This window comes from Phocoena sinus, chromosome 21 (assembly GCF_008692025.1).
Source record: "Phocoena sinus isolate mPhoSin1 chromosome 21, mPhoSin1.pri, whole genome shotgun sequence".
Lineage (NCBI taxonomy): Eukaryota > Metazoa > Chordata > Mammalia > Artiodactyla > Phocoenidae > Phocoena > Phocoena sinus.
The window spans coordinates 18,155,254-18,168,689 of NC_045783.1; the positions used below are offsets into that span (position 1 = coordinate 18,155,254).

Consider the following 13,436-nt stretch of genomic DNA (forward strand, 5'->3'; position numbering starts at 1 on the left):
AGGAAATATTTGAGAAGGCATGCCTAAAGGGACCATAATAGTGGAGGCTCGAGCCAATCAGAGGTCAGCATGAAGAACTGGGGTATCCATCTGGAAGCTAGAGCGATGGAATGTGGAAGAGGGGCAAAATGACCAAGAAGAGGAGCAGGGATAAGGTTTTAGAACAAGTTGCTGCTTCACAAATAAGCAGTAGCATGGTGAGCAAATAGGATGATGAACTCAAGAGGGAGATTTCTGGTTTGAATTCTGACTTTTTCCCTCGTTAGTTAGGTGACCTTGGGGAAGTTAATCTCACCGAGGATATAATTATCCTCAGGAACAACGACGGTACTTACCCTAAAGGGTTGTTGTGAGGATTATATAACTCACGTTAGTCAGCACTATAACTGGCATATTGTAAATGTTCAATAAGTGTTAGCTATTATTATTTATTTCTGACAAACCAGTATATTCCAAGAAGTTGAAAAAGGACAAGACAGAAAATAATGTTGGAGCTTAATGCAAAAAAATATTTTTACATGGTATACTCTTACTTCTTTTGTGTTATTGAAACTATACATATGTTATATAGATCTAAAAAAATGCCTTAAAATGAGAGGATACAGGAACACCAAAAGTTAGAGAACCCTGATAACATAATTATGGAATGTTTTCCTCTAGTGTTGTCATGTTCCTTACCTCGAGACATAATACACTGAAATGAGGTGGCTTTGCTTTACACAGGTTTTAAATAATGACCTCATTCAGCCAGTTTTCCTCATGCCCATTGAGCAGAGCAAATCTTCATTTACAGTCTTTCATCATCGAAATCTTATTAGACTTAGGTTGCTCTTATCCAGATAATCCAGACTCACAGAGGCATAAACAACAGTTTGACATTAGAGAGAAAAATTAAGAAAATGGAAATGGTGAAAACCTTTTCCCCCATTCAGTGAAACAGAGTACTGTTGGGAGTCATTGAAAACTATACCAGTGTCTTTGGTATCCTAACAGTGCTATATAACTTAAATCACAGGAGAGTTGAGACAAAAATAGAGACTTTATCCCTTTGATTCTTGTGCTCATTGTTAAAATAAAATGAATTCAGGTGTTTTCATTAACAAAGCGAGAAAAAGCCACAAAAGAACCCCATGCGAGGCCATTATCTAACTTCGTTTTGATTAAAAATTATTTTAAATGATTTCACCAAAAATGGAATAAAAAAATTAAAAAACTTGCATAAAACAAAAATATATCAAGCTATTAAAGAGTTTTAAGAAATTCTTTCAATATATTTTTATGGATTACTATACGATAATAATCTTATCAAGCTCTACTCATGGGCTGGAGGAAATCGTCAAACTCTTGATTTGTTAGGAAGGTTTTAAATAACCTACTGGAACTTATTAAGGGTTAGTAAAGTTTAAAGCAGATAAGAAAAAAATTTAAATTGCATCTGTAAAGCTGAAAACAGTTTTTGTAATTCTGGTACTCAGACTGTATTCAATAGCTGCATGATAGACATATTGTACTATGAATTTATTATCTATTATTTTGGTTAGAAAGTGGTAGCAGCTGTGGTATTCAAATTTTCATTATAACATGGTTTTACTATCACTGAAAAAAAATTTATGGTTAGAAATAGCTTTGCAATAAGAATATGAGAGGCTAATCTCAAATTTACCTACATTATGTAAAGAGAACTGCTTTATCTCAATATTTACATTTTAAATATAAGAGAAACAAAGAAATACAAATAGATTTCTAAGCTTCCTTTCTGAACGAATTCAAATCCTGAAGTACTGACAGTATAAACAATTCAATGTTTCACTGGCATCAGTAGTAACCTATAAGGAATTATAATGAGTTGTAATTTAACTACAGCTAATTCTCAATTATCTTCTCTAATGTGGGAGGGCAGTAACAGAGATGATCCCCCAATAATTATTTTACTTGGAAACACAATATGTTTTGTTTTCTTTTCTTCTTTTTCTTTGCACTTCTCTCCATCAAATTTATTTTCACGATGTTTGAGTCAATTCACTAATTGATTTAGCAGCTTATGATTATAGTGTGGATTGATTACAGTTAATGGTGTGCTAGTGAACTGGCTCTCTAGGAAAATAAAAAAGCCTGATTTGTAGTGTTTGCCAATGTCTATGGTAGTAACATGCCTATCATGGTCAATCTGAAGGTACCAACGGAATATCATGGAATGCTGAGTTGGGAAGAGATGTGCAGAACTAGCTCTGGGAAGCTGTAAAAGCCAGCTCCAGCACACATCAGATGGAGCAATAAACATCTTCAAAAGATCTTACGCAAATCTTATATAAGATCTTTGAGTATATGTAAGAGCTGACTGGTCTTCTGATATTACCAAGATTTAAATTAAATTTGACATATAATAAGCAGGTTGTGCCTAACTGTGAGAATTTCTAGCAGAGTTAAATGGGATTGAAGATCAGTTGGAGGCTGAGAGGTGGACAGCCTATGGCGGGAAGAGACAGCAGGACACGACTGCTAATTTGAAGCTGGGCACAGCAGGCTTGTAGGGACTCTAAGGACTAGTGTCCCCCATTGCTCTTACTTTTAGGCACTGACTACTATATGCCTACATAAATGATTACAGAATTAAGCACTTCTAAAATATGTGTAAATGGACTATCTACTAGCACTTTATGCCTAACAATAGCTAAGATTTAAAAGGTAATTTTTAAAGATTAATAATTGCGGGTCATAATTACATCATATTTACATATCACAGACAGACTGTATGTAGGGCAGAATGCTTTATTTATTTGTTTTAGGACTTTAAAATTGTGCACAAGTGACAAAATTAACATTTACAAGTGTTTGCCCTGCTCTAGAGGTGTCCACTGAGTAACACTGTCTATGTGGGTAACAGAATTCATTCCAGTTTACTTCTCTAGATATTTTTAAGTATAACTTTTAAAAGTCAAACTTTAGAAAAAGAAACGAGAAGCCAACTTTCAAGAGAAAAAGATAATGAAAAAATACATCTCTTGGTATTTACTGAAAAGTCCTTTGTGGTAAGCCAGACAGCCATCTCTAATAAAGTTCTTAAAAATTCTTAATAGGGAACATAGGAAAGTATTTAATCTACAAGACATAGCCCATCTTTTAAAGTGACAAATTCCTATTAACAGTGCCATAATGAGAGTGGGGTGGTGGGAACAGTCCACCTGAGTGCAGCGAAAAGGTATGTGTCTCTATGGAATTCGAAAACAATAGTGCATGATATAATGGTCAGTCTACTTTTAATTTTCCACACACTGGCAATCCTAACCAATGTCAAGGTAAAATGTCCTCCCTTCCCTGACTGCCAGCTGTTAGCACACCTCCCCCATGCCCACCCTTGGTAAGCCACTCGCTATTAATGTTAGGAAATTTGATTTTAAATCTACCATAACTCTAAAGCATTATCTATCTTTTACCAAGTTAGAAGTTACAGCACTTCATGTAACATTGCCAATTATAAGGTTAAAAGATTCAGTGAAACTATAAAATAGTATTTTCAAATTTCCTGAAAGTGACCTTTAAGTGAAAAAGAACAGTATTTCCTTTTAATTAAGTTGGAAAGTCGTGTTTTCTACAAGAAGCGAGTGGATTTACCATGGGCTATTACAGGTGACCTTGCTGCCCCTGCCAGCACAGTCGACATATTCAAATATACCAATTTATATATAGGAATTACTGCTTTACTGGAGAAAAAGAGAAAGTATAAAATATATTTTTGGTTTCATCGCTATGACTCGAAAATGAAATGAGGACTAGATTAACAAAATGGCAAATAGTACAAGGACCTGGTTGAGGTTTAATTATACCTCTGCGAGGTCTGAAAAGAGTGCTTGGCTTGTATTACGTCTCAGTGTATCCCAATAGCTTCTGGAGACAAGTTCCTCAGCATCTGTTTTAAGTACCTGTAGAAGTTTTAAGAAGCACAACTGAAATCTAAAGAATAGTCAGAAACAATGATAATTTATACAGTTTAAATCTCTTCTAGCCAACCTTGAAAAGAAAACACATTAGCTTACCTTTTTTGCTTCCTGCTGCACACAGCAGTATCATATTACATCACTGGTAAACCCAGGGCATTTTCAAAGGTGTAATGGTATATAACCACTGTTTCTAAGTACAATGTGGCTTTGTCAATAAGAATCACATTCTTCACCCCTGCCCCACGCCCTTCTAATGAAACATACATAACTTCTAAGAAAGTGTGAAATAAAAATTTTATTCACACCTTGTGTGAAGTAAATTCATTTGGAGAAGATTTTGGTAATTTTATAGCAACCTATAAAAATTCAGCTTAATTTAAAAATGAATCATTGTTGGTTAGCATATATTATGTTAGTGCATCAAAGAATCAAAATGACCATATCCATACTTTAGAGAGAGTAAATTTAAGTTAATCGAAAACTTGTCACAAAAAAATTGCAAGTTTAAGGCAAACCACTCAAAGCTGATCAGGGATTTGGTGTCTATTGTAAATAGATCAGGTACTTTCTGATCTATTCCAAGGACAGAGCACTAGCTTCTATCTTGGTACAGGCTAGTCTAAAGCAGGCGATATCAGAATTAAGAAGTGTAGTCTAATCTTTACATGAAATGTAGAACTACAGGCTTAACTTGGGTCTCTATAAACAAAAATAATTAAAGGTGCTTTCTCTCAGGATCTACCAGGGAAGATTTCACAGATTCTCAGGCTTGGTCTTCTTTGGGTTACTGTGAGAAGAAGATGCTGCATGGTGAATTTAGGAGTGAGTGGTTGATGGTGAGAGAATTCTTATTTGTGTGTGCGTGTTAGTTTTCAAAAGTCCAGTGCCACTAATAAAATTATAAGCATCTGGGAATTCTCTCAAAGATCTGTGTTTTAATTCATTATTATGAACTAGAAAACACTGCCTACTGCCCATATTTTAATAAACTTAATAAAATGTTAATAATAAAGTATTATTAAGCAGGAATCACTTACATAACATAGATGTATTTATTACCATACGTGTAAATGTAGCAATGTGGCAGAGAATCTACTCGTCACCCCCTTTAGTAACTAAATAAGCTGTAACCAAGTAAAATTAACTGAGTGTAGCACTAACACAGTTCATTTTCTTTTACACAGATATAGCAGAACCTCAATAAATGGTAACTAGGTTAAATACTCTGCGAAGTTATCTAAATATTTTGAATGTGGATATATTTTTAAACTGTAACATAGAAAGGCAGTATATAGTCAAAAAAAGGACTGCTAAACCAATCTAACTAGAAAATAAGGCTCACTACGCTATTATTAGGAGGGTAACAGGAGTGACTCGCTTGGTGAAGCCAGGCCTCTCCCCTACTTCCAAACCCTGGTCACCCTCATCCCTACCCCACCCACACAGACTGTGATGACATTATTCATACTTACAACATATGAAGGGATAAAACTGGTTTGACAAACTATATTGACACGGATCTCTATAGGAAAAAATGTATGTTCTGAGCATAGAAAAGGGAGGGAGGAAGGAAGGAAAAGAGCAAGAGAGGGAGGAAGGAGGGACCCATAGTGTGAAAAGTTCATATACTGGAATCCTAACCCCCAAGGTGATGGTATTAGGAGGAGGTGGGGCCTTTGGGAGGTGATTAGGTCATGAGGGCAGAGCCTTCATGGATGGGATTAGTGCTCTTACAAAAGGGGTCTGAGAGAGCTCCCTTGCCCCCTTCCACCATGTGAGGACACAGTGGGAAGGTGCCACCTATGAACCAGGAAGCAGGCCCTCATCAGCTGCCACAATGAACCTGCTGGTTTGGTGATCTTGGACTTCCCAGCTCTCAGAACTATGAAAAATGATTATTCGTTATAAGCCACCCATTTTAAGGTACTTTTGTTATAGCAGCTCAAAGACAGAAGGAAAGAAGTAAGGAAGTAAAATAAGGGAGAAAGGGAAGATAGAAGGAAGGAAGAAAAAGGAAGTTAAGGGAAAAAAGACCGATTTAGAGATGGGACTCCATCACTGTGGTAAGCAGAACAGAGGCTCCCTAAAGTGGTCCATGTGCAGACAGGTAAATACCCTATATATAAAGTAAGGGTCTGAGAAAGGCTACACTCAGAGGTTAGGCAAACTAGGAAAAAAATCCCAAAATAGTAGCCCATAGAATCAGGTGGTAAACTGTCTTTGCTATTAGTGATATTTAAAAACACAGAAAAATATAAACAAACAAAAGAAAACTACATCTTTATAATCTGTCCCACTATGACAAGTGTGGCCTGAGAAACCATAACCCGAGAATTGTAATTTAAAGTTACATGGGACTGCAGGTACCTGCAATGTATCACAGAAACAAACATACACACACAAGTCTTCCCAGGAAAAACACACCCTTAACCCAGCCCTTACAGAATCCACACAGATGCATTCCAACAAATACATGCTCATAATAGGAAATTACTAAACGTAAAAGAACGTAAGCCACCATAAGTAGGAACCAGCAGAAACAACAAACAATAGAACCAGAGCTGCAGGCTCCAGATATTGAAATTATTAGATATGGAATACAAAATAAGTTTAATAAGTTTAAAGAATATGAAGTTGTATTTGATAGGACTTTTTAGGAAAAAGGGACTACCAAAAATTATTAGGCTGATTAGAAAAAAGAACCAAATAAAACTTCTAGAAATGAAAAATGAACCACTGAAATTTAATATATTATATATAGCTAGAGAGAAAATCAGTGAACTTGAAGATAATATGAATAAAGTATACAGAATGCGGTGTGAAAAGATAAAAAAATATGGCAAATTAAAGAGGAGTTAAGAGACATTAAAACATGAATATCTATCAAAGCTCTAGAAAGTAATATTAGGGAAAATGGGAAAGAGGCAATATTCAGAGACATATTGGCAGTGGATATTCAAGAAATAATGAAAGCAAACAATCCTCATATTTAAGAAGCCCAATAAATTTCATGATAGATACAAGCAAAAAGAGAGATAGACTGTAATAAAACTGTAGAATACCAAAGGCAAACAGAATCTTAAAAGCACCCAGAAAGAAAACAGATTGCCTACAAAAGAATAATAATTAGACCCAGAGTTGACTTTGCATTTCCAGCAATAGAAGCCAGAAGACTGGGATGATACCACAATTTGCTGAGAATAAGTGTCAACCCATAATAATATATATAGTAAAATTCTTTCAAAATAATAGCATGTAAACATATATCGAATCATTATATTATACACCTGAAACTAATATAATGTTATATGCCAATTCTATCTCAATTAAAACAAACAAACGAATCCACAGAAACAGAAGAGGCTGGTTGGTGGTTGCCAGAGGCAGGTGGGAATGATGGTGGTAGGGAAAGGGGTGAAGGTGGTAAAAAGGTACGAACTACCAGTTATAAGATAGGTAAGTCTTGGGGATGTAATGTAAAGCATGGTGACTACAGTTAATAATACTGTGCTGTATGCTAGGAGTTGCTAAGAAAATAGGTCTTAAAGTTTTCATCACAAGAAAAAAAAATTGTAACTATGTGAGGGGATGGATGTCAACTCAACTTATTGTGGTATTTTGTGATAAGTACATATATCAAATTATGTTGTACACCATAAGCTGATACCATGTTATATGTCAATTATATCTCAATAAACAGGAAAAAAATAAAGGGAAAAAAAGAGATTTCCAGAGAGAGGGTTTTTTAAAAAATTTATTAGAAGATCACTTGAGGATATACTTTGTGAGTATAAGATTATGAGATTTAGGAAGGGGTGAGATTAAAGAGGGAAATACTGAGTAAAGAAGAGCAAATATATAAGTAATTTGAAACAAACATGAATGATACATATTTTATAAGTCTAACTTGTGGGATTAAAAAAAGACAAGGGCAAACATTATTCAACTTTAAGTACCCATGCCAGGAGAGGAAAGAACGGTATTAAAGAACTTTTAAACTCTATTTTTGAGAAAGAGAATAAAGATATGGCCTAATCTAAGACTTTATTATTTTAAGTATTCTTATTAAAATTTCAAAAATAACTACACAAAGAAAAGAAATATAGTGAATGTCTTCTAAACTCAAAATAAACCCAGGTAATGCCAGGGTTACCTCTTTTACCAGGTAACCCAGGTAAAAGAAAGTAAGAAAAGAGAAAAAAAAACAGTATATAGAATGGCTAAAATAAATCCAAATAAGTTAGTAATCACAGTAATGTAAATTGACTGAATTTTCCAATTAAAAAGCATATATTATCAATCCAGATAAAAAGGAACCGATAAAATACACAAAATATACTTTTAAAAAAGACACATCCAAAATATAAGGAAAATGAGAGGTTGTAAATGATAAACCAGGCTTCTAGTAATGACAGACTAGAAAAAACAGTGCCAATCTTCTCACTGAGAATAACTGAAAAATACTGGACAAAACATAATATAGATGTATCTTAAAGCATCTTAAACACATTATTTGCCTTTTGTACTGTGTTGACTGGTACAAAAGCAATGGCGGGTAAAATTGCTGAAGCCTTAGTACAATGACAGCACCAAAGACCAAAGTCATTACATTCTTCAGAAGTTGTCACGTTCTTCAGTCATATACTCATATTTTAAAAAAGAGTTTCACTTAAGAATGTACTTGCTGAAGAATAAAACTCATAATTGTGTTAATTTAATCTTTGAGCACACATCTTTTTAACATTCAGTGTGAAGGGAAGCATGCATAAAGCACTTCTGTCTAATGAAGTACTATGGTTGCCTTGAGAAAAAACATCTATGCGGTGGTTTGTGTTGCAAGGTAGACTAGCCACTTTTTTCATGAACCATCACTTTTACTTGAAAGAACAACAGATACACAAACTATGGTTATTTAGACTTTGGTATGTGGCAGGCATCTTTTTGGAAGATGAACCAAGTGAGACTGTTGCTTCAAGGGAAACAGCTGATAGTATTTGTTGCCAAAACAATATACTGCAACAGGTTGAATACAGAAGCATCTATGAGAAACCCACGGTCTTCTACTAAGTCAGACATTAAAGAGATTTACAAAGAATGTAAAAAATACCACTTTCCTCACAATATTTTTGACATTATTTTTCATAAAAAATGTTTATGGTAACATGAGAGTTTTAAAAATTATTTTTAAATGTATTAATATTTATAATTTTTTTGGTTTTTATATGGCAAAAATAGATGAATATAACCAACATAAACGAAAGCTCTTTTGGACTCTCAATAATCTTCAACAATGTAAAGGGGTCCTGAGACCAAAACGTTTGAGCACTGCTGCTTATAGCAATAAAAGTGAATGAACTAGGACCAGATACAATAACGCAGATGAAGCTGCCAATCATGATGTTGAGTCAAAGAAGCAACACATAGAAAAACTCATTTAATATGATCCCATTTATATGAAGATCAAAAACGGGCAAAACTAAACTATATTGTTTAGGATACATAAGTAGGTCATAAAACCTCAAAGCAAAGCAAAGAAATAATTGACAAAAAAAGTCTTGATTGTGCTTATCTTTTGAAGGAGAAGAAGGGATTATGATTGGAGACACATGAAGGGGCTTCTTGGGGTACAGCAAAGGCAATGTTTTATTTCTTGATCTATATTATACAGTAGTTAAACTTTTATTGTTTTTATATTTATGTTCTATCAGCAGTATATTTCTGAACTAAAATACATATTTAAAAAATCAGGGAGGGGCTTCCCTGGTGGCGCAGTGGTTGGGAGTCCGCCTGCCAGTGCAGGGGACACAGGTTCGAGCCCTGGTCCGGGAGAATCCCACATGCCGCGGAGCAACTAAGCCCGTGCGCCACAACTACTGAGCCTGCACTCTGGAGCCCGTGAGCCACAGCTGCTGAGCCCACGTGCCACAACTACTGAAGACTACGCACCTAGGGCCCGTGCTCTGCAACAGGAGAAGCCACCGCAATGGTAAGCCCACACACTGCAACGAGGAGTGGTCCCCACTCGCTGCAACTAGAGAAAGTCCAGGCACAGCAATGAAGACCCAACACAGCCAAAAATAAAAAAAATAAAAAATAAAAAAACCAGGGAAAGCTTCATTATCACTAGAGGTAAAAATAGACAATAAAAATCACAAAATGGAAAATAACATGTTAATAAAAACAAATGTAGTATATTTATTTTGACAATAAAATAGATTTTTAACACAAACACATTTTTAGAGATCTAGGGATAGTATATAATCAAAGATTTAACTTGCTAAGACGATTTAAGTAATCTATATTCTTATACAGGTAATAAGAAGGCATTAAAATATATAAAATAAAACCAGAATTATAAGTAGAAATTAACAAGTCTAGCATTGTAATGTGTAATTTAACACACGATTTGACAGAACAGCAGAAAAAAACATTAGTAATGATAGAGATTTAAAACACATAATTAATATGTTTGGTCATATATATATTACAACCCTGTACCCGAAATTGAAGAATACACATTCTTTTCAAACACAGATCATTTATGAATATTGACATTGTTTTAGTCCATAAAACAAGTTCAACCCATGTCAAAAAATTATATAAAAATTGCTATATTTTTTGACTACAATGAAATTTGGGTAATAATCTTTAAAAAATTTGTAAAATATAAGGTATGTCAAAGTCAAATATACTTGACTTTTGCATTATTTATTCCTTTGAATGTTTTATATTTCTTTTCATTACTGTAGTAAGATAGTCAAGAGCTGACTATATGAGAAATATGAAAAGAATCAGGGTTGTTTGGAAGAGAAAAGGCTGTAAGGTAACTATCTTCCAGGATACAAAAAAGTATGTTCAATCTTACACTGCAGCAAGGAATAATTTGACAGAATACAGGCAGAACCTACTGTAAGGTTGATTAACTTTTGGAACAGGTTACCACAGAGGCCACAGAATCTCTGTCTCTATAGTAAAATCCGAGGCCCTGCTTTTCCTGAAGGAACTTCTTCCTAAAGATAGAATCTTAGGTTTATATTCAGCTCCACGAACTACACTCAAATTAGAGCCTTTATCACTCCAGTTGATCTACAATTCTGGAAACTAGTAGAAAATTGCCCGTTAATTCATAACGTTATACTAATATATTTGTGAAAACATACATCAACGATATTTCATATAAATGTTCAGGCTGTCTGAATTTTTTTTAATTTTAAATAAATCTTCCTTGTTTTCTTGCATTTTTTTTGAAAATAATCATTCCTTTCTAAGCGAAAATTTTCCTATTATAAGAAAAAAAGGCAGTTTATATAGCCAACTAAACTAAGGGAGTTGAAACATCATGTAATACATTTAAGACTGGGGATAAAAAAATGACATCGAGTTATATCACTTTAAAATATGTATTTTACATTCTTAGATGAAAAACAAAGATGCCTTCAGTAAAATAAAATATATATATATATTATCACAGCAAAATGTAAATTACCTTCCTATTACATAAGCAAGTATAATATAAATGAAATATGTAATTTAAATCTGGTTCTCAGTATTATTCTCTTAATGTCTAAGTGACTATAATTTGCATATGTAGCTTAAACTAGAGCTATATTAGTACCTATTTCCTTTTAACAATATTACTCTAAAATGTATTTTTCAAAAAACCATTGGTCACCTGTATGAAATTTATGAGTTTAAAAGAAAAATATAAATTGCCACAGTTGGAAAAATGATTCATGCAATGACATATTAGGTTAGAAAAATAAATTAAAAAGTCATAATTATTATTAACATTTATTAAGTTTCACAGGGCATATGGCATTAGAATCTATGAGATTTTCATCTTACACATTCTTATATATTTTTGAAATAATTAACAGAGAAATCTTTTAAAATTTTTAAGAAAATGGTAGACTTTATTTCATGGAAAACAGTAGTGAATTTTGCAGAAAAAATTTAAAGTATCTCATAAGGGATCAAAACAATTAGTCAGTCATAAGGTTCCCATGGACTTGGCTTGTTTTCCAACCCATTCTAGGTCCATTCCTTGTGACTTAGACAAGATATCTTAGGTTTACCTTATGCTGAATCAGCCTTCAGTGTATACTTAAATCTAGAACAGAATTAGTTTTTATAGTTTGGAATTTTTATTAAATATACAATATAGGAGGCAATACACCTAGAGTTTACACTATAACTGGAACACTTTCAGCAGGACAATTCTGAGTCAGACACCCTGAATTCAAGAGCTTCTCTCAGGTATAATTTGTATAATTTGAGGGATCCTTCTAAGTGACTTAAGGATCCTTGGGGAAATCAAATGGACTGTGCATGTTTACATTCAAAAGGGGCCATGGCCTACTCTTAGTTGTGTAGTAGCTGGGCTAACCAACAAGCTCTGACTTTCCAGGAGAAAGGAAAGAAGGAAAGCATAGTGTGAGAAGAGTACAGTTGGAAGATCACTTGCAGGAACTCCCAACTTTTTCAGGAAAAGGTGAGTCTGAAGATCATAATCCTTTTTGAGAAGTAACATGTGATAGAGTGATATATCAAACATATCAAGTGTCGTCTTATACCAGACTTTTGTATAGACCATAGGCAGAAGGCAGGCATCAAAAGTTTTAGAAAAAAATTTGGGAGAAATACGGAAAACTAAGAAAAGTTTATCCATTAATATCTTCTTTATTAGAATTAAGAAAAGACTGTATATCAGATGGACAGATCCAGTTCTTAAAATACCTGTGTCCTGCAAGAGCATAGCCTGAGAATCTGCTCCATAAATTGTATTTAACTCTTCAAATACCACTGAAAAATATAAAATTTCAATTATTCTACCAGAGTTTTCGGTTGTTTCACTCACCTTTCCCTTATTCTAATCTAAAGCTAAAGATATACAATTGCTCTGTTAGGTTTAGTCTCCTCATAAATCTAGGAAGGAAATAAAAATTTTTGGCCTGGTTGCACATTATTATATTCGATAAATTCCTAAACATGCTCAATAACAGATCTGGCTTTATACAGAGAAATAGCATTATCAAGTAAAACAGGTGAGGACTATTTACATAAAGAACATTTAAAGTATTGTACATACACTATTAGGAGGAGAATGGTATCCATAAAGTTGAAGACGCTGACATAGAGCACAAAGGGCCAAATGAAGTGTCACATTTCAGAATGAACCCAAGTATAGCAAAAGAAAAAAAGAAAAAGATGACAAAATAATCAATTAGGAAGGGCAAATCATTATGCTACATTCTATATAGAGCATAAACACAGTACAAGTGGGATAAATGTTAAAGATGAGTAGCAAAGTTTTTTAAATCTCATATAATTAAACATTAAATGAACTTGTGCTCATTTCAACCACTTTCATTTTAACTTTTTGATAGAACTACTGCTTTGAGTAAAACATGTTCCTCCAAAGTATGCAGTTTTACTGAGACATGCTTCAGTGATTCCATGTGGGATAAGGGGGAAATCTAGATGCAGCAGCATGGTGGT

At 33.9% G+C, this 13,436-nt stretch overlaps 1 protein-coding gene across 4 annotated transcripts in view; it reads right to left on the bottom strand.

The window, feature by feature from the left end:
* The window catches only part of MICU3 (mitochondrial calcium uptake family member 3), a 96,470-nt gene that overhangs the window by 20,717 nt on the left and 62,317 nt on the right, over positions 1-13,436 (bottom strand). For 3 of the 4 annotated variants that reach the window (XR_004347895.1, XM_032618590.1, XM_032618592.1), the window contains exons 8-9: positions 13,027-13,065; positions 3,825-3,920 (exon numbers count right to left, since the gene is read on the bottom strand). Coding sequence is in view for 3 of the 4 variants with exons in the window: in XM_032618590.1 (XP_032474481.1) it covers positions 3,825-3,920; positions 13,027-13,065 (135 nt within the window). In the remaining variant the exon portion in view is untranslated. The remainder of the gene's footprint in view (positions 1-3,824; positions 3,921-13,026; positions 13,066-13,436) is intronic. The other variant, XM_032618591.1, reaches the window with a different exon arrangement.